This window comes from Elephantulus edwardii, unplaced genomic scaffold (genome assembly GCF_000299155.1).
Source record: "Elephantulus edwardii isolate Elephantulus edwardi_28Jun2011 unplaced genomic scaffold, EleEdw1.0 scaffold00289, whole genome shotgun sequence".
NCBI classification, from domain to species: Eukaryota; Metazoa; Chordata; class Mammalia; order Macroscelidea; family Macroscelididae; genus Elephantulus; species Elephantulus edwardii.
In genome coordinates this window covers 2,041,837-2,063,024 of record NW_006400039.1, presented here as the reverse complement: position 1 = coordinate 2,063,024, position 21,188 = coordinate 2,041,837, and the positions used below count along the sequence as shown (strand labels likewise).

General features: G+C 56.1%; 1 protein-coding gene across 8 annotated transcripts in view; it reads right to left on the bottom strand.

Annotated features, from left to right (window-relative positions):
* Positions 1 to 21,188, bottom strand: part of GRIN1 (glutamate receptor, ionotropic, N-methyl D-aspartate 1) — a 26,458-nt gene extending 5,270 nt beyond the window's left edge. For 3 of the 8 annotated variants that reach the window (XM_006900596.1, XM_006900600.1, XM_006900601.1), the window contains exons 1-15: positions 20,873 to 21,188; positions 18,441 to 18,575; positions 15,885 to 16,061; positions 12,463 to 12,563; positions 7,346 to 7,467; positions 7,093 to 7,267; positions 5,723 to 5,867; positions 5,542 to 5,625; positions 2,298 to 2,439; positions 2,085 to 2,212; positions 972 to 1,136; positions 771 to 889; positions 533 to 645; positions 310 to 458; positions 49 to 206 (exon numbers count right to left, since the gene is read on the bottom strand). In XM_006900596.1, coding sequence (XP_006900658.1) covers positions 49 to 206; positions 310 to 458; positions 533 to 645; positions 771 to 889; positions 972 to 1,136; positions 2,085 to 2,212; positions 2,298 to 2,439; positions 5,542 to 5,625; positions 5,723 to 5,867; positions 7,093 to 7,267; positions 7,346 to 7,467; positions 12,463 to 12,563; positions 15,885 to 16,061; positions 18,441 to 18,575; positions 20,873 to 21,130 — 2,171 coding nt within the window. In that variant the 5' untranslated portion in view covers positions 21,131 to 21,188. Of the gene's footprint in view, positions 1 to 48; positions 207 to 309; positions 459 to 532; positions 646 to 770; positions 890 to 971; positions 1,137 to 2,084; positions 2,213 to 2,297; positions 2,440 to 5,541; positions 5,626 to 5,722; positions 5,868 to 7,092; positions 7,268 to 7,345; positions 7,468 to 12,462; positions 12,564 to 13,301; positions 13,365 to 15,884; positions 16,062 to 18,440; positions 18,576 to 20,872 lie in introns of all 8 variants that reach the window. The other 5 variants (XM_006900595.1, XM_006900599.1, XM_006900594.1 and 2 more) reach the window with 3 other exon arrangements.

Sequence of the window (21,188 nt, the reverse complement as noted above, 5' to 3'; positions counted from 1 at the left end):
CCCCTCTCCTGCCCCGCCCCACCCTCTCCGGCCCTGCCCTGCCCTCACTTGTCCCTCACGGCCTGGATGGCCTCAGCTGCGCTCTCGTAGTTGTGTTTCTCCATGTGCCGGTACATGGTGCTCAGCTCCACCTGTCGTCGGAAGTAGATGTCCACGGAGCTCTGCTTCACTGTAGCATAGATGAACTTGTCCGAGGGGTTCCTCAGCTGCAGGTAGAGGAGGTGGGCTCGTGGCCGCTTCCCTGACCCCGCCCTCAGCTGAGGCCAGAACCCAGAGCTGCTCTTCCTGTCCCCAGCCGGGGGGTCTCACCCGCGGGTCATTGATGCCAGTGATGCGCTCCTCAGGCCGGTCCAGCACCAGGAAGGCCGCCAGGTTGGCTGTGTAGGAGGCCACGATGATCATGGCGAAGCCAGCCCACACCATTCCCAGGATGCGAGCCGAGAAGCTCCGGGGGGCGCCTGCAGATGAGGCGAGGTCAGTGTCTGCAGGGCGGGGGCTGGGGTGGGGCCGGGCCAGGCCAGGCCAGCCTCACCTTCCCCAATGCCTGAGTTCAGCAGGACGCCCCAAGAGAACCACATGGCAGAGGACAGGGTCAGTGCGTCCTCTTCCTCTTCCTCACTGTTCACCTTGAACCTGCCGAAGGGGCTGCGGGCGGAAACGGGGGTGGGTAGAGAGATGGAGGAGGAGGCCTTGTGTCCATCACCTCCCCACCTGCTCGCCCATCTGAGCCAGGACAGATGCTCGAGTGTCCGAGCGGAGACAGCACTAACCTGAAGCGGTCTAGCAGGTAGAGCATCACGGCCACCACGTGCACCGAGAGCCCCACCAGTAGCCACAGCGTGCTCTGGAAAGGCTGCATGAAGGAGTCCAGCGTGCTTCGGGGGATCTCCTGCGGGTGGGAAGGCCGTCAGCGCCCCGGCCCCCTGGGCCTGGCCCAGCCCTCTCCCACCAGGCTGTCCAGGCCGGCGCACCTTCTTGACCAGAATGGTCAGGCCCTGGTATTTGAAGGGCTTGGAGAACTCGATGTACTGAGCTCGCTCGTTGTTGATGGTCAGTGGGGCCACGATCATGTCGGCCTGCCCGCTGAGCAGCTCACCCATCATCCCGTTCCACTCTTTCTTGTTGCTGTTGTTCACCTGTGGAGTCGCAGAGCGGATGAGAATGCAATAGCAAGGGACAGCGTCCCTCCAGACCCTTCCCAGTGCAAACTCAGCCCGACGCCTCCTCACCCACCTGCCCCAGTCCCTGCCTACTACTGACCACGCCCACTTCAAGCCACACCCACCACAGGCCCTGTCCACTACAGGCCTTACCCACAGACACAGCCTCATCTGTTTGTCAGAGGCTCTGCCTACTTTAGGCTCTGCCTCAGCTCACAGCTGCCATCTCCCCACTCCACTTCCGGCACACGCCCACTCAGAAACGAACCCTAATCCTCTGGTCCTGCCCACTATCGGCCTTGTCCAGACACTGCCTCACCTGCCCATGACAGGTCTCACTATTCTATGTCCTGCTCCAGCTCTCAGACGCCACACCCCACTGCAGGCCCTGCCCAAACTCACAGATACATCACATGACCCACAGCAGGCCACACTCTCTATCGGCCCCACCTCAATATCACATCACCACCAACAGGGTCCTCAACTCCAGGTTCGCCTCTACTTGCAGCAGGCCACGCCCACCATAGACCACCCAGATCATCACCTGACCTGACTCACTGCGGGTTCCAGGTACACACCATCTCACCAGCCCACCACAGGCCACTCCCCTCAGACACCAGGCCCTTCACCACAGGCCTCTCAAACCACAGACCTCACCCAGTTCACAGCCGGCCCCGCACACTTGTCTACTTATTTTTCTTTTCTTGTGTGCCGTCAAATCAGATCCAACAGGCACAGGAGGAGATTGCCCTCCTACTACCAGCAGAGAGAGCATCTGTGTGGATTCGAACTGCGTGCCTTCAGGGTTGCACTGTAGCTTCTTGCCACTAGGCCACTCTACTACTGCCTCCTGCAGACCTCACCAGGCCCACAAACCCAGTCCTGACCCAGAGCACAGAGGCCTCAGAGCCCCTCCCTGCTTACCCGCTCCTGCGTGCCGAATTTGCCGTCAGCCACCAGGTGTACTTCGTAGGTGAAGTTCATGGTCCGAGCCAGCTTGATGAGCAGGTCGATGCAGAAACCATAGCAGCACTGTGGCACCGTGTGGCGGGCTGCGGGGTGTGGAGTGGTGACTGCTGGGTTTCTAGCTGCCCTTTCGCCTGCCCAGTGCCCCTGCGACCCCTGTCCTGCACTCACGGCTGCCCGGCGATGTGTCATTGGGTCCAGTGCAGATCACTTTCTTGACCGGGTCCCCGTTGACAGTGAATTCTTCCTTGCACGTCCCGTCGTGCAGAGTGGGTTTGACGTAGACAAAAGGCTCCTGGTGGATTGTCACGATCTGCATGCAGGCAGGTGGGGGCTCAGCCTGGACCACAGTGCGGGGCGCAGCTTTCCCCAAGGCTGGTCCATGGAATCTGCTGCCTCAGCACCCCACTCTCCCGCTGCTTGCAGAACAGAGGTCCAGGTGCTGCCACACCACCGTCCACTCCCGAGCAGTGGCATTCGGCTTTCAGCACCACCCTGAAGACCAGGTTTTCTCCTCTCGGTCACTTCTTCAGGCTATAACCTGCTTCCTTGTATAACCTATAAGCCTGCCCTGACATCAGTCTGAGTTGGACATCACCTCTGACTTTTCAGGGACACTGTCCCATCTCTGAGCCATGAGTCCAAACGCATCCCAGATGTCACCAGGAGACATAACCCTCAGAGGTCCAACTCTAAATCTCCCTGGCAGCCCACCAGGTACTGCCCTGTAGTCAGTGTCTTTCCTCCCTCCCTCCCTCTATCCGAATGTCATCCTGCAGAGTCTTGAGTCTCAGGACTCAAAAGACTGCTTGTGACTGATCACTCAGCCTGTGTGTGCCGTGAGCAGGTCTGAGGGGTGGAGATGCTCAGAACTGGGCCGGGGGCAGGGACAAGCACGTGGAGGGAAGTTAGCCCTGAAGGGGTGAGCCCTGCCGATGGCTTTGCTTCTTCGGGAAACCCCTGACTGAGCTGACGAGATCTTCAAACATCGTGGTTGCCATTATGCGGAACCCAGCAAGCGTGGTAATTCAGACAGTGGGTGTAGCTGTAGAAACCTGGTGTTCTGTCCTCTCTGGGTAGAAAGCTGAGCGCCATGAAAGCTTCCTATCTTTTTTGAGTTTTGGTACTGACTGAGGGAGCTTGTTGCCTAGTCGGGAACTCTGGTGGCTGGACGCAAGAATCGTACTGCCAACACAAAGGCAGGCAGCTTGACTTCACCAGCAGCTCCTCAGCAGAGAGGTGAGCAATCCCCTCCCGTACGACTTACTGCTTCTCAAACTCTGCTGGAGGCTCAGCTATGGGTCACTTCTGACTTGGCAGCACTGGACAACAACAGTCACCTAGTGTGTAAGGAGTTGCACTGCCAGTTGAAAGGCAGTGGTTTGAATCCACCAGTTGCTCTGAGGGAGAAAGATGGGCAGTCTCCCCCTGTGCAATCTACTGCTGCTGAAACACCCTGGAGGGTCAGCTGTGGATCAATTCCGACCTTTGCAGGGCAGCAGCAACAGCATGTGTTTATGCTAAAAATGTAAAAAAATGGAATCCGTCTGTAGAGACTGTCATGAGCACTGGCCCTTTAAGAGCTATCTCGATGGGATGGAGAGTCATACAGGACAAGATTGTTGGCACATCGCATCAGCAGAGTTGCCGCCCTGCACAGGGGTAAACGACTGATCTGGTGTCGGGCTGTGTACATTCCAAGCCGCCCTAGGGCTCCGGGTTTCAGCCGCACACCTAGGGTGATCACACAGCACAGTGGCCATGGGCTGCAGTCTTGGATCTCAACAGAATTTTCACTCAGAAGCAGAACTTTGTTCTGACTAAAATCAAGTAAGACATGTACATAGTGTAGGAATGAATGATAAATGCTGATAAAGCTGGGCTAATTCACCAAGCTGGGCACTATGAATCTACTCTTTTCTTCATGTCAGTTACACATATAAGCTGTTTGAATAAAAAAGTTTTCCAAAAACAAGCCAGTTGTTAACAAACTAACCGCACCCACACCGAGGCCCTCTGGCTGTGTGCACCTTGGTTAGCCCTCACTCAGATTCTTAAGATGAGATGCCTGAGCTACAGGGAAAGGCCCACCTGGGTGTGGTAGGAGGGCACCCTGGCTGCAGTCAAGTGTTGACCAGAAGGGCTGGTGCTCAGTGCATAGGCTGCTGAGGCAGTGGCCTGGGTGAGCAGTCATGGAGGCTGGTCTAGGTGTAAAAAGGGTCAGAGAACTTGGAGATGGCCTCAAGGGACACCAGGAACAATTGGCAGCACATGGGATCAATACCTATTTAGATCTTAGGGTTTTCCCTGCAGCCACCCGAGGGGTGGCCATTGCTCTCTCCCTGTCCAGAGCAGAGTGAAGAAAATCAAAGGCACGTGGAGACAGTGCTCTGCCAGGGCTCGAGACCCTCGGTTCTCATAGTCTGAGGGCAGAAAACCCCAAGTGGTGGTCAGCTACCACTGCGGAATGCTCCCAAAGGGGGCCCAGTAGTAGGTTCTGGACAGAGTGGGAGAGGTCTGTGAAGCAAAACACAAAATGCCAATAATGGCCAGGCTTCCTGGCTGGCTGGAGACATGGAGCCCATGACACCATGGCCCTTAACTGCGCTTCAGCTAGAAGTACAATCTTGGGCTAAACAACAGGTACAGGAAATGAACAAAGACACCAGGGAGGACTCAGGACTTGGAACACTCATTGGGCGCCAGGATGAGCATGTCCAGGGAGGACTCTCAGAGGTGCAGAGGGAGAGGTGGAGGGAAGAATGGGAAAAGGCCTGCGAAAGGCAGCAGGGAGTGAGGAGACATGGTGAGGAGGCATCAGGGTCATAAACAGCACTGCAAAGCGTGTGAGGATGGCTGACTAGAGTTCCTTAAATTTTAAACATGTAATTTATGGTTAGATAAATACAAAAAGAGCAAGAAAGAGGTTTCAAGACATGGGAACATTGACACGTTGCACATATAGCCTGCAGCAGTGAGGGCCAGTCTGTGTACCTGGGGTACAGATGAGGGTTCCAGGATGCACCCCAAACACCTTTCATGCAGAACTCAGATTAAAGAACAGAGGCCTCATAGGAGACCAGCCAGGGAGGGGCTCCCACACACTCAGAGGAGAGCCGACAGAAAGCAGTGGGGGCCTCTGGGAAGACAGCTTGGGAGTCACATCAGGAGGCCCTAAAGGCTGCTGAGCGAGGTGACTTTGAACAGGACAGGCCTCAAATGCCCTTTTCTCTGTCCTGCCCCAGGGCAGTCCTGTTCCATACTGCTTCCTCCCTCCTCTTGCCCTCCCTGCTTCCCCCAAGGTGCCAGATGTGACCAGGGGAGTGAGATGTGGGCAGGCTTCGTTCTATTTCCTTCTCTTGGCTTTCAGGCCAGAGGGGCTGCATGGGGTGAGCAGATGGTAGTGGGGCCATACCTTCAGCCTGGTGGACATCTGGTAACCTCGTGGCTTTTCTGTTTCTCCCCCTGGCCAGATGATCTTCCGGTCATTAGGTATGACCTGGGGGTGGGAGTATGAGATGGAGGGTGGCCGTGCAGGGGTCTTGGCCCCAGGACCCTAAGGCCCCAGCCCCCACCCCCTCATGACCCCCACCTACATGAGTGCCATTGTAGATGCCCACTTGCACAAGCTTGCGGTTCTGCAGGTTCATGATGCTATAGTTGGCGAACTTCCGGTCCCCATCCTCATTGAACTCCACCCGTCCAGTCACCCCCTCTGCATACTTCGAAGACATCAGCACCCTGGGGGGAAGGGAGTGAACACACCCCTCACTCTTCCCATCCTCCTCCTGCAGACAGCCTCATGATGGAGTGTCTGATGGAGGTGTGGTCTGGGTATGGTATCGCCCCTCGGGGGAGCAGCAGCTTGGAAGGGGTGGGAGGCCCTGGCACTATCTAGCCTGCTCCCATAGCCTTCCAGGCTCATGGGAGCACCCTCAGGTAACAGATGCCAGCAGGTGGTAGAGGCAGTGTTGGCCAAGTTCTTGACAGACAGGCAACGACCTCACTGGGTGGGCTGGTGTGTGTGCATGCATTGCACTAGTCAGGCTGCACTGGTGAGCATGTCTGCACATGTGGGATGCCCAGTGTTGAGGCGTCTGGGCCTCTCTGTGCACGTGCACGTGGACATATATGATGTGAGTCAGCTGCAGAGGTCAGTGCACCCAGGCACATTTATTTGCGTGCTCCCAGGTTGGCTCGAGGGTCCGGAGTTGTGGAATGCTAGGAGCTGAATCCTTGCTCTTGGATGGCCCAGACCCAGGGCTGTCTCTGCTCCTGCCTTACCTGCCTTACCTCCTGGACCCATCCTCAGCAAGATCATCTTCTAAAGGGCTACCAGTCAAGATGGGGCTGGGGGTAGCCCCGGGGCTGTAGTGCACCACGGGTGGGTTCTCACAGTGCAGATGGGGGAGGTGATGAGGTGGGTGGAGGGAGAGATGGAGGGAGAAGGACGTGAAGGGGTATAGTAGGAAGTCGAAAGAGGAGGGTGAAGGAGATTGAGGAGGGTGATGGTGTTGGTAATCTTGGCAGTAAACTGTGAACAGCAAGTGAAACTACCTCTAGAAGCTTGACCCCATCTACCTCTGGAGGTAAGGTCTCACTCACCCCTGGGAGCGTCATCCACTCCCACCAAGGCAAGGTCCCGCCCCCCCCACAAATGGGTACCCCCCCCAGGCGCCCATCCCTGAAGGCAAGCCCCGCCCAGCCTGAAGGCAAGCCCCGCCCAGCCTGAAGACAAGCCCCGCCTAGCCTGAAGTTAAGCCCCGCCCATCCCTGGAGGCAAGCCCCACCTAGCCTGAAGTTAAGCCCCGCCCATCCCTGGAGGCAAGCCCCGCCTAGCCTGAAGATAAGCCCCGCCCATCCCTGGAGGCAAGCCCCGCCCGTCCCTGAAGGCAAAGCCCCGCCCAGCCCTGGCTGTGGCACCACCCACCCGTGGCTGGAGGCCACGCCCACGCTGGAAGCCCACCTCTTGAAGAGGGGCCCGGTCTTCCAGATGTTGGTGTTACCCACACAGCCGCGCGGGGGGTCAGTGATGTTCTCTTTCTCCAGGAGCTCGTGCACAGCCTGCGCCACCACGCCCACAGCGTCGCTGATGTGCGCAGACTCGTTCTTCCCGTTGATGAGCTGCAGCCCGATGATGCCTGGGGGAGGCCTCGCTCAGCAGCCAGCTCTCAGTGCCTCTCTTGCCCCTCAGGGACCCCAAGAGCCAGGAGACTCACCATCAGGTGCGTAGCGCAGGGCATTCCCCGAGATTTCTCGCTCACCCACCAGCCACACATACCCGGAGCCGGTCATGTTCAGCATCGCGGCTGCACGGTACACAGTGGCCGCATCGTCCTCGCTGTAGGGCAGATGGGGTGACCGACCGGCGGACTCCAGCCTGCTCCCTCAATTCTTTCTGGAGTAGGGCCCGGCCCCTTAGGACCTGGGCTCACAGACCCCACTGAGGTGGTAGGGTTCAGCCAACCTGCCTCAGCACCAAATTTGGATCCAGAGACCCCCATAGGTAATAGGCCCTCCTCCCCTTCCCCAGTACCAGGGTTTTTCACCCCTGGGCTCTGAGAGCACCCAAAACGGCAGGCCCGGCCTCCTTGTCCCATTATTCAGATCTCTTGCTGCCCCTTGCCCTTGGGCTGGATTTGGCCTGTGGGATTATTTCCTCCTGACACCTGACTGCTGTCCAGTCCTCCTACCCTTAGAGGTCCCCACCAGGTGGCCTGAGTGGAACACTGATCATTGCTCACTCACCAGTATCGTATCAAGTCCTGCTCTATATGTCTTACCTAGATGATCTGAATTCATCCATTCTAGGGGTGTCTCCAGGGGCCAGGCATTAGTTCTATCTGTGGGCCTGGATGGTCCATCCACATAAAATTATAGATAACACTGGGGAAATCACACTTTGAGAACACTGAATTGAGCGCATGTGGAACCTATATTGTACAGTACTACTGCCTGTGGGCACTGGACTGCATGTGGACACTACTGCACATGGACATTACTGCATATGGACACTGAACTGTACGTAAGCACTGCTTCACGTGTGGACACTGGACTGCACGTGGACACTGAACTGCATGTGGACATTACTGCATGTGGACACTGAACTGAACGTGGGCACTGCTTCACATGTGGACACTGGACTACGTGTGGACACTGGACTGCACATGGGCACTGCTTCATGTGTGGACACTGGACTACATGTGGAAACTGGACTTCATGTGGACATTACTGCATGTGGACACTGGACTCCATGTGGACACTACTGCACATGGACATTACTGCATATGGACACTGAACTGTACATGAGCACTGCTTCACGTGTGGACACTGGACTATGTGTGGACACTGGACTGCACGTGGACACTGAACTGCATGTGGACATTACTGCATGTGGACACTAAACCGAACATGGGCACTGCTTCACGTGTGGACACTGGACTACGTGTGGACACTGGACTGCACGTGGGCACTGCTTCATGTGTGGACACTGGACTGCACATGGACACTGAACTTCATGTGGACACTAGTGTACTTGGACATTACTGCATATGGACACTGAACTGTACGTGAGCACTGCTTCACGTGTGGACACTGGACTACATGTGGACACTGAACTGCACGTGGGCACTGCTTCATGTGTGGACACTGGACTTCATGTGGACACTACTGCACATGGACAGTACTGCATGTGGACATTACTGCATGTGGGCACTGCTTCATGTGTGGACACTGGAATTCATGTGGACACTACTGCATATGGACACTACTACATGATGTAAAGGAAAGGTGTGTGTAATGGTTCTGTCTTGCCCTGTACCTGTTCAATCTGAATGCTGAACAAATTGTTCAAGAGGCTGGGCTACATCAGGAGCTCTGGTGGCCTAGTGTGTGGAGTGTTGCGCTGCTAACCCAAACGAAGTCCCTCCCTGGTGGTTCGAATCCACCGGACACTTCAAGGAGGAAAGATGAGTAATCTCCTCTTGTGTATTTATAAGCCTCAGAAGTCATTGGAGGGTCATCTGTAAGTCAACTTCAACTTGATGACCATGAGTTGAGTTTGGACTGTATGAAGAAGAGCATGGCATCAGCATTAGAGGAAGCTTCACTACCCTGTGCGTGTGACACAGCTGAGCTTGCTGAAAGTGAACAGGACTTGAAGCACTTACTGCAGAAGATCAAAGACTGCAGCCTTCAGTATGGGTTACAACTGAACATGGAGGAAATAAAAACTCTCACAACTGTACCAACAGCTAATGTAATAATAGAGAGAAGATTAAGGCATCAAGATTTTAATTTACTTGAGTCCAAAGTAAATGTCCATGGAAGCAGCATCAAGAAATCAAAGGACAAAAAAAAAAAAAAAAGAAATCAAAGGACTTACTGTCCTGGAAAAATCTGCAAAGGACCACTTTAAAGTATTAAAAAGCAAAGATGCCACTTTATGGAGCAAGGTGTGCCTGCCTCAAGCCATGGTGTTTTCAACACCTCAGGTGGCTGGGCAAGCAGGCCTGTGGAGAAAAGACCAAAGAGCGGATGCTTTTGAATGACTGTGCTAGAGAAAGATCTTAAATAGATTGTCAGAGTCACACCTGCCTTGGAAAAGGTATAGCTACTATGCTCCTCAGAAACGAGGCTGGGGGCACTTGTAGTGTGTACTTTTGACATGTGATCAGAAGCGACTGGTCCCTAGAAAAAAGGATCATTGGACGAGAAGAAGGCCTAACAAGATGGACTGACCACTGTGACTGTGAGGACACTGCAGGACCAGGCAGGGTTTTACTGTGTTGCACACCAGTCACTACAGTCAGCACTGATTCAACAGTATCTAACGATAAAGACACTCCAACTATAGTGTTTACTCTAACGAGACGCTCTTGCTGGATGTGAGGGTCTTTAGGTCAGAGACACACTGTTTAACCAGTAGCCAAGTCCACCATCAACCACATCCGTTGTCAGCCGTGCCCTCTGAGCCCAGCAGAAAATCACACTTCCTCCAGGAAGTGATGTCTGTGGGGAAATTGGCTTGATGGAGTCACATGTACCATAGAGACAACAGCTCTGCTCAGTGAAACAGCTATTGATGAAAACCTGCTTGGTCAAACCTCATTAGTGTTGTGTGGAAATACTGGATCTCAGTAAAGACAATTTCAGTAGAATAAAAGAAAAAGTTTTAGAAACAAATTATCTGCACTATGGAGACAAGAGGTGAAGGGTGAAGGTTGTGTGTAAGTGGCATGTACATGGTGTGCGCACATGAGTGTTATGTGTATCTGTCCCCTGTGACCATGCCCCTCTCCCTGGGCTGGCTGACCCACCCTTGGTAACCTGTCCTGGACTCTGGGCGGGCACAGCAAAGGTCCTAGCTGAATGACAGCCTGTGAATGCAGGCAGGGTCTCTTCGTTAAAGGGACAACAGGGAGCTAGGAACAAGTGCAGAGGGGTCCTGTGGATCTGCATGTGGTTCCAGACCCCTGTCCTGAGGCTACTTGGACACACAGGAAACAGGGGAAGCTTGGTGGAACCCTGCTCACTGGTCAACTGTTAAAACACATGGCTTGGGTACTCCTCCTCCTCCATTGTCATTTGTCCACCTGCCTACCTACCATCCACCCAGCTTTCCTCATGCTCAGTGTTTAGTCAGGCCTAGGATCCCCTTCTCTGGGCGGGACTCCCCTGGGCGGGGCTCTCCCTGGGCGGGGCTCTCCCTGGGCGGGGCTCCCCGTGGGCGGGGCTCCCGTGGGCGGGGCTCACTGTAGGCCAGCTCCCTGTGGGTGGGACTACCTGTGGGAGGGGCTCCCTGTGGGCGGGGCTCCCTGGCAGGGTTCTCTGTGGGAGAGGCTCTCCGTGGAGGGGGTTCTCGCCCTGGGCAGGGCTCTCTCTGTGGGCGGGGCTTCATCTGTGAGGGTCTCCCCCTGGACAGGGCTCTGTCCTTGGGTGGATCTTTCCCTTGAAGGGGTTTACCAGCGTGATTCTCTCCGTGGGCGCTGCTCCTGACCTGTCCTGGGTGGACACTGATGTGGATATGTGACCAGAGCTTCTGAGCCCTAGGTACCCTACTGTAAAGTGGGGGTACAGTAGAGTGTCTCTGGCCGAGGTTGCTGAGAGACATTGTGGAGTGGGGCTGCTCGTAGATGCAGCCCTAGGGCAGGGGCCCAGCCATGTGACTGGGTATTCCTACCTTTCAGCCTGCTGGCTGCCCCTTTTTGGGGGACAGACAGGCTCTTTGTCCTTGCAAGGTGGCATTCTTTGGGCACAATGCCCCCTGCTGCCTTTCTTGGGATTTCCTGGGATTCTCTTTTCATAATCCAGGTGGCCTGATGTTTCCTGTCCCTAGTGAGCTTAGCCATTTGCAAACAGGGAGATTTTCAGTTTGTAGACTAAGGTGCGTCTGATACAGGCCATGGTCTTCGCAGTCATTTGTTATGCATCAGAGAGTTGGACAATGACCAAGGAGGATAGAAGGAGAATTGATGCCTTTGAGCTGTGGTGCTGGAGAAGAGTATTGAGAGTACCATGGACTGCTTGGAAAGCAAACAGATTTGTGCTGGAAAGGGTTAAACCGGGTGGCTCCTCGGAGGCAAGGATTCTGAGGCTCCGTCTAACATACTTTGGACATGTTGTGAGGAGAAACTGGTCCTTGGAGAGGGACATCATGCTTGGGAGGGTGGAGGGACAGCGCAGGAGGGGAAAGCCCTCTATGAGGTGGATTGATTCAGTGACTGGGATAATTGGGATGGGCGTGTCAGAGACAGTGCGATTGGCACAGGACAGAGCAGAGTTTAGGGCTGTTGTACATAGGGTCGCTATGAGTCACAAGTGACTTGACAGCACATAACAACAAACAACAACCTTGGTCCTGGAGGCTGTGTCCAGGGATCCTGGCTTTAGTCATGCTGAGGGTGGTGCCCTGCCTCTCATTCACACTCCCTGTTCCAGTTACCCTGAGAGCTTAGTTGGAATCCTCTCCCCATGGCCTTCCTGGTCCTGGCTCCCAGAGCCCTCTCTTGCTGCTGACCTCACCATTTACTGTCTGTCATTTACTGTGAGTGAGGATATGGGAAGTCACATCCATTGGCTAAGCCCCTTCCACTCCCAGGGCCCAGCTCAGAGCAAAGGGCAGCAAGTGTCTGCAGAAGGGAGGGAGGGATGGGTGGAGGGATGGATGCACCGGTCAGATGGTGGCTGTTTGGTCCACCTGCATCAGTGCTGTGGGTGGGGCGCTCCTCTGCAGAGGTACTGGGAGGCTAGAGTTCTCTGGTCAGTAGCATCCCTGGCACTGGCCCAGACGGCTGAGCCTTGGCCTAGGTGCAGCCCTGGATGGGTGGGGCCTTACCTGGCAGAGAGGATGATGACGCGTGCCTCCAACTCCCGAGCCTCCATAAGTAGGGCTGTCACGTTCTTGGTCCCCGGGTCGAACTGCAGCACCTTCTCTGCCTGCAGTGTGAACAGGGGTGTTAGCAGGTGACTGGGGTAGGGACATAGTGTCTCAGGGGCGAGAGTCCGGCTGCAGCTGCTAGGGACCCCACTGCAGCTGAGCAAGGGCCGTGCGGCCTGCACCCGGCTCCTGCACTCCTGTCCACCTGCCTTCCTTGCTCTCGCCTGGCCTGGCCTGGTTCTCGGTCCTGCACACGAGCCTGTGGGCTCTCCTGCACTCTGCCTGCAGCCCTCGCAGCTCTGTTGCCTGCTCTCTGTCCTCTGCTCACTCTCCTCTCCTGGTGTTTGCACTGAGCATGCAAGCTGGAGTGGCCCGAGACTCAGAAAGGCGTGCAGCGGACAGGAAACGAGAGTTTTGGAATGCAACCGGGAACTGAGATGGGGCTGAGTGTTTGACACCGTGGGAGAGCTCTCCCTCAGGCTCGTTGCTCAGGCCCCTGCAGGAGTGGCCTGGAGCCTGTGGCTGGTGGCCGGGCTCTCTCCTGGGTTCCGCATAGGAAACCCTGGTGGACCCGGAGGTTGGCATGCACTTCCCGGAGGGAGAGCGGCACTTCCTGTGGCCCTGCCTTGAGCGTGACAGCGGTGGGCCAAGGGCGCCCACGCCGCCTGCCCTCCTGCCTGCGGCCTGCCTGCCTCACGCTCGCTCTCCTGGCTGCTCGCGCCTGCGGCTGGCGCGGCGCCGTGGTGCGGCCCTGTGGCCCTAGTCGGTGGGTGGCGTGCACGTCCATGCATATATACCTTGGGTCCACGCTTGTTGTCATACGACAGTTGGTCGAGGTTTTCATAGTTCCTTTTTTTACTCTGATGAATAATGTGCACAGAGAAAATATGCAGACACAGAAGATTATAAACGGTTGAAAATGACGGCGCTAAAGCAATCACACCACCTCCTCGCACGTCTGCAGACGGGCGCGTACCTGGAGCTCGCAAACACCGGGGACGATGGGGTGCGGAGGGGAGGCGCAGCGGCCAGGGCGGCCACCGGCGCCAGGAGCCCTGCTTGTGGAAGGGACCCCACTATAGGAAGGGAGCCCTATCCCCACCACACAAACGCCGTCCCCTCTGGGGACCCTCCTGCCACCCCCACACCGGTTAAGCATCTGCCTATGGCTAGAGCAGCACCTCCCATCCTTCAGTCCTAGTGGAGGGGAGGGCCTTCCGTGTCCTGTCCCTATCCATCCCACCACCACCACACCACTTCATGCCCTCTCAACTTCCTCTCCGGGGTCACATGCTCTCATGAGCTGTGGTGTGTGTGCCGAGGTGTGTCATCCATATATGTGTGTGCTTGAGAGCCAGCGGGGCCTAGACTGTGTGTGCCCACAGTGGGGAGCCACGTGCATGCAAGAACATGAACTCTGCACACAGGTGTGCAAGTGTGTACATGTCTGCACGGAAGTCAAGTGAGCTATGGGGACATGCCTGCTCGTATGAGGTGTGTCTGTCTGAGTGGGGCAAGGCGGCAGTGTGTGGAACAGCTGTCTGAAGGAAGGGCAACTGCACATGTGAATCAGGGAGGGCATACCTGTGTGTGTGTGTGTGTGTGCACATGTGTGTGACATGTGTGTGTGTGTAGCACGTGTTTGGGTGTGCAGACCTGTAAATGTGTGTAAGAAGTGCCTGGGAGCACAGCCGTGTGTGTGTGTGTGTGTGTGTGTGTGTGTGTGTGTGTGTGTGTGACGTGGTTGGGTGTGCATGGCTGTGAGTGTGTGTAGCCTGTAGCTGGGCATGCAGGATCGTGTGTGTAGGACATGGCTGCGTATGCAGCCCTCTGTGTCTCTGTGTGTATGCATGTGTGTTTGTGATGTAGTTGAATGTGCAGGGCTCTGTGTGTGTGTGTGTGCGTGTGTCTGTGTGTGTATAGCACATTGCTGGGCATGCAAGATCGTATGTGTATAGGACATGGTTAGGTGTGTAGCCCTGTGTGTGCGTGTAGGATGTGGTTGAGTGTGCAGGGCTCTGTGTGTGTGTATGCAGGTTGTGAGTGGGCATGCAGCCCTGTGTGTGAGTGTGTGTGTGGCACATAGCTGGGCATGCAGATCACACGTGTGTGTGTGTCACATGGCTGGATGTGCAGGGCTGTGTGTGCTTGTGAGGAGCAGGTGTGGTGCTGTGTGCCTCTGGGGAGGTATGAGTACTGAGAGGACTGGGAGTGGTGGGCACTTTGGGAAGTCACCCTCCCGGGAATGCAGAGGTGGCACAGAGCCTCCTTTCTCGGGTTCCCAAGGGTGCTGTCTTGGGCTGAATGGGCTTCAAAACACTATCAGTTGGCCTTCCCGCCCTCCCTCCAGACTCAGCCTTAAGAGACCCCCCTCAGCACTGTCTTATCTTCCCTCTGTCCTGTCTCCCACCCCCTGGTGGGTGCCCTCTATTCCCTTTGGGGTGCATGTGGCATCTGGAGGACCATGTGGGTCCCTGTTAAATGATGCCAACTGCTTCCCAGGCAGCCCATGCCCTGGACCACCTTCTGCTCGCCCCTGGTCTGGCCTCCCAGGCCAACCATGATCCAGCCTACCCACTGTGTGCAGAGTGCCCCGGGCTCTGGGGTGGGCAGATGTGGGTTCCTAGGTGAGCACCAGCTCCTCAGGCAGTAAGGCAGGCAAAGGAGAGGCTGTGGGGGTGGGCGGGGTTGTTGCTAGATTCCTAGGAGCCCCTGCTCTGCTCTTCGTGTAGCCCCATAAAGTGGGTCCAGCTGGGAACAGGTATCAGTGCATTCTAGAAACAGCCCTCTATTGGCTAGGGCAGGAGTTCCTGGGAGGGAGATGCCCAGAGGAGATGGGAGGGTATTTCCACAGTCAGGAGGAGCCCTGACCCTGTGGTAGATGTGCAGGATGGGGCTGGCGAGGTTGGGGTGGGCAGGGGAGGCTAGCTTGAGGACAGGAATGAGGTTACAGCAGGGAGTGCTAGTGCTGAGGCCTTGGTGTTGGGAAGCCTGGCAGAGGCGCCAGTGCTTTGAACAGGGGGAACCTTAGTGCATGAGGCTGGGAGCTGGAGTGGGGGCTGTGACGGAGTCCAGTGCCTGCATGAGGTGTGGGGGCCACCCGCAGGGAGCAGGGTGGAGGGCCCCTGGGGATGGGGTGTTTGCGGAGCTCCAGGTGGCCAGCCCTCGGCCGGCAGGGACTGACGCGAAGGAGATTTTGACTAATGGCAAAAGCGAGTGAAATGAGCCGAGGACAGGCTGGGGCGGGCGCTTGCCAGACGTGGTGGTACTGAGCATGCACGATGGAAAGAAAGGTGTCACACACGGAGCCACAGACACAGTGGCGGTGGCCCCTCCACTCCTGCTCCGCACACAGCGACCCACCCGCACTGCGCACTCACCTTGGATTCCCGCTCCTCCAGCAGCGTCTCCAGGCGCTTCTGCGCAGCCCGACCCTCATGGTCATCACTGACCAGCAGGATGATGTGGTTCCAGTTGTAGACACGCATCATCTCGAACCACACGCTGGACTGGTGGGAGTAGGGAGGTACCGTGCGCAGGAAACTCAGATGGATGCTCTGTGGGGACACGGCAAAGTGTGGGCAGCGCCCCAGAACAGCTCACTCTGAGAACACCTCCTAAACACCATCTCCCTTTCCTCTGCCTGCGGGAACAAGTTGGGGTCCCCCACTTCCATTTGTGATGATGGGCAGAGAACCTGGTCTGATCCAGGACTCCCACTGCCCTCTGGCTGCAGGACCAGGTTGGGAGCATCCTTCATCCCTTGCTTTGATCTGAAATGGAGCAGCCCTTGGTGGCCTGTGCCCTGCTCCTGGGATGAGCTTGCTGGCTTTGCTGGGCTCTGTGTGTTCTGGGCAAGTTCTCCAGACACAGACAGCGACTGGAGGGTCCTCAGCAGTCCTTGCCCAGTGCAGTGTCGACTCCCATCCACTTGCTTGTTGCCAGCCAGTCAGGACTGACTCATAGCTAACCTTCCTGTGGTGGTGGGAGATGCCTGCCTGTCCTGTGGAGCTGTGGGTGGATTCGAACTGTCAGAGTGGCATGGCCTTTGGGTTAGCAGCACCAGCTCCTTATAGACTCCACCACCAGAGTGGAGTAAACATGCCACTGATTGACCTGTGTCCAGTGTCCAGTGCCCTCTGCTGCTTCTCTGCATGCACTTGGGTTTGCAGTAGTGCTCCAGAAGTGTCCCTGTCATTTGTCTGCAAGTGATGACACATGGAGGGAGAGCTGAGGCAATGTTAGGAATCTTCTCAGCTCACGGTCTCTGACCATCAAATCTTAAAAAACGAGTGAGGAGTCCTCTCAGCCATGCTCACACTCCCACTGCCCTGAGCCCTTTTCAGTGCCAGCCTCCCAGCTCTCCTAGCCAGCCGTCTAAGAGAGGATGGTTACAGCCAGAGCCCTCTCAGCTGTGGTCCCTATGAGTGTGCAGATGTATGTGTCGCTGTGAGTGTGCGTGTCACTGTGTGTGTACAGGAGGGTGTGTCACTAGGAGTGTGCAGATGTGTGTGTCCCTGTGAGTGTACAGGGGTGTGTGTATGTTTCCATCAGTGTACAGGGGTGTGTGTGTGTGTGTGTGTGTGTCCATCAGTGTACAGGTGAGTGGGGTGTGTGTGTGTGTGACCATCAATGTACTGGGTGTGTGTGTATGTCCCCGTCCATCAGTGTACAGGTGAGTGGGTGTGTGTGTATGACCATCAGTGTACAGGTGAGTGGGTGTGTGTGTATGACCATCAGTGTACAGGTGAGTGGGTGGGTATGTATGACCATCAGTGTGCAGGTGTCGGGGTGTGTGTGTGTGTGTGTGTGTATCCATCAGTGTACAGATGAGTGGGTGTGTGTGTATGACCATCAGTGTACAGGTGTAGGTGTGTGTGTGTGTGTGTGTGTGTGTGTGTGTGTCCATCAGTGTGCAGGGTGTGTAGGTGTCTGTTCGGGACTGCAGGTATGGGTGAGGATCACTGACTATATAGTGGGGTTGTGGTTGGGTGAGTCGGAATTTCTGTGCAGGAGGTGTTTGAAGAACCCCTGGTCCAGTTTCTCATGCACATGTCCCTGTGCTCACTCAAACGGAACAGATGTTGGTGCTGTTTCTCAGCATGGCCAGGGTGGAAGAAGCCAGAGCCTGTGCTGATACATCTTGTGTGTGTCCCACTCCCTCTGTCTCTGTCCCCAACTTTTGCCTGTCAGTGTGTGTGCAGAACTTGTAAGTGTGAATGCTTGTGAGTTTTTGCTTGTGTGTGATCACTGACTGTGTATGGATGTGTGTGTGTTAAACTTGTGGTTGCCATACACAATCCTGTGAGTGTGTGGGTATGTGAATTGGGTGTGTCAGTTCATATGTGAGTGTGTAAAAGTGTGACTGCATGAGTGCGATATTGGTAGGTGTGCTTGCTGATATGTATAGCAGATTGAGTCTGTATCAGTTGAGTGTGTATGTGTCCACATGTGTGCATGGATGTGGTCAATGTGTGCATATCTGTGGTTGCAAATGTGTGTGGGAACAAGTAAGAGTTGTGTGTCAGTGTGCTTAGGAAGAAGTGTGTGTGGACAAGTGCGTGTGTTTTGAGGGTGTGTTTGTGTGTCTGAAATGGGAGGTGAGAGTGTAAGTACACACCTATGAGTGCATGTAAGCATGAATGGGAGTGCACATGGGCATGTGTAAGTGTCTAGGAAACAGAGTGTGCGGATGTGTGAGAATTTAGGCATGGAAGAGTGAGTGCATGCGTGTGGGTGTGTATTGTGCACAGGCACCAGTGCTCCTATATCCACGCCTGCTCTGTAGGGGCAGAGCAGTGGGTCTGAGCCTTGGGCCTCCCTAACGTGTGTCCCCACAGTGGCGATGTCCCTCAAGGTCAGCTGCCTGTGGCCCCAGGCTACCCAGCAGCAGAGAGCTGGCTGGGTTCTGGATTCTGGGCCTGGGTCACCCTTACCTTGTCTGAGTAGATAGACATGCGGGTAGTCAGCCCCAGGACAGGGATGCGGTAAAAGCCAGCTGTGTAGGAGACAGGGGTGGGAGTGAAGTGGTCGTTGGGCGTTGGTGGGTGACTCACTAGGATGGCATAGACCTGTGGATATAGGAGACAGGGTCAGTGTGAGGGGTGGGCACTGTCCAAAGATGGCATCACTTGTTAGCAGCAAAGGTGTAACCTGGCAGGTAGGAGGGGTTCCACATTGTCTGTTCAGGAATGCTGTCCCTCCACCCACAAAGCAAATCCCACCACAGCCTCTCAGGGAACAAATTGTAGACAGTGAGTGTGACCGAAGGAGCCAAGTGGAGACACTTTAATCTTCCCATTTCCCTCCCTGTTTCCCCAGTGCTACTTCCCAGCACTCAGTTGACTAAGGGCCCCAGAGGTGGGGGCTGGGTAGGGAGGACAGGCCTGTCCCATGCTTTCCCTGGATGGAGTGCACACAGCTGAGAGGTGTGGTGAACTCTGGGCTGTGCTAATGATGGCACCTAGACCACCCACTGTCCACTCCCACACCAAGAGGATCCGAGTTCTGCATGTCACAGCACAAAGGGAGCTTTAGGGAGAGGAGCTTGACCAGGAGCCCCAGAGAGATGGGAAGTCAGGGCTCAGCTGTGTCTGGAGAAGACCCTGTCCTGGATTTGCACTCTGACCTCATCCTCAAAGAAGAGACAGGAGCCCCTCACAGGTCCCCCTCTGGTCCTTGGCTGCCCAGGCCTCGAGGTCCCCTGTCCCCACTCCTTCTGAGTGGCTCAGGTGCTCCTTGTGTGAACTCCACTCTACATTTGCCTCCTGGGCCTCAGATCCACATTCTGCACAGGGTGTGATGTTCAAAGCTCAGATATCACATGGCAGAGCAGGGGCTGAGATGTGAGGGCAGGGTCACCAGGGGATAGCAGCTGTCACTGCCTTTGCATGGACTGAGTTGGAGGAGACATCCTTAGACCAGCCTGCCAAGCACCCTGTGGCTCTCCCTGATCCCCTCCCCCACCAGCTGGGAGACACTGGCCCCATATAGGACCAGAGGGTGGTGCTGGTCAAATTCTTAGGAGACTCTGAGGGAAGCTGACGTGGACTGTTGCTCCTCAGTCTCACTGAGTTCACACCCAGAGATGCTGAAACAAGATCTGTGGTGTTTGCACGAGCATGTGTGCACACAACCAAGCTTGTGTCTACCACGTGCACATCTGCGTGTGATAAGCCATGACACAAGTGTGTTTGAGTGTGCCTGTGTGTGCAGGACTGATTCTGGTTATGCGAGTGTGTAGACACACATGTGTGCATATGCATCTGGGGAGGCCTGCAGTGTGTGTGCCTGTGTGTCCAGGATGTGGGGGCACAAGTGCACAGTGCCAATCTCAGGAGGGTCCTCACGGAAGCGAGGGGAGGTGCACCAGGTGCCCCCTAGCCAGGCTGAGGGAGCTCATGCAAGGAGCACCTGGCAACCTGTAAGCCCCTCCCCCGTTTCAAGGCTGGCAGAGTGGACAGTGGGCTGAGTCTGCAGAAGTGCCTTCCTGCCACACTTGTTAGCCTAAGGGTGTCATCGTGCCTGGTGCCTCCTTTGACTGGTGTCCTTTTCCAGCCTCCAAGTCACCACGTGTGAGTGAGCCTGTGCAGTGTCGTATGGCACTGATCACAGGAGGGGGGTGTGTTCATGTGAGTCGAGGTTGCTGCATGCCATGAGTCTGCGTGTACATGCCGGGTGAGGGTGCACGCGTGAGCCGCGCTGCTGACGTCTGCACAGCCTGCTTACATAAAAGCCGCAATGCAGCTCTTCAGCTTCATTGGAATTCAGCAGGCAGCCGCCCAGGGGCAAACAGCTCCAGCTCACCCCTGCACAGCTCCCCGCTGTGCTCCACACCGCCTCGCCTTGCCTGCCTCCACCCCTATGAAATGCGCCCCACTTCAACTCCTGGGTCATTTTCCATCTCCCGTGGACCCCAAGGCTGCTCTAGAGGACGCAGAGGGGAGGGAGGAGGGGTAGAAGCTGGTCCAGAAACAAAGATGGCCCCAGGCCCTGTCTCTGAGACCTGCCCATGCTGGGCACCACTGCCTACATACTGAATGCCCACCCTCACCCACCGGCATACAAAGACACAAACTGCCTCCCATGTCTGCACACAGGCAGGAGCCTGGAGCCCTGGAGCCCTGGAACTCCTGGAACCTTTCTGAGGACTGGCCAAGGTGGCAGGTGACCTGTCTAGAGACTAAGACAAGCCATCTGGCGTTGCCAGTGTCTGTCAGTGAAGCCAGCTCTGTCCATGCTGAGCCGGCTGACATGGGGCCCTCTCTTAGGAGAGGAAGGGGGCCTGAGAGTATCGATAGAATGAACTAGGGTGCGAGGGAGGGAGGGGGTGGCAGGCAGGTGGCAGAGGGGCAGGGGGCTCGGGCACCTGGCTGGAGATGAGGTCTTCGCACACCGACAGGGCCATCTGGATGGCGTTGGGCTTGTGGGTGACGGAGGTGGCATTGAGCTGGATCTTCCAGGACCCATGTCGCTTGTTGGCCTGGTTCACGGCCTCACGGAACATCTGCTCATGTTTCCGCGTGCTCAGTACGGCGCCGATGTTGACGATCTTGGGGTCGCAGGCGGCGCGGGCGAAGGAGCAGGAGAAAAGCAGGGCGAGGGTCAGCAGGCTCATAGTGCTCATGGGCTCCGGCCGCGGGCCTGGCTCTGCACGGCGGGAACACCAGGTCCTCGATGCATCC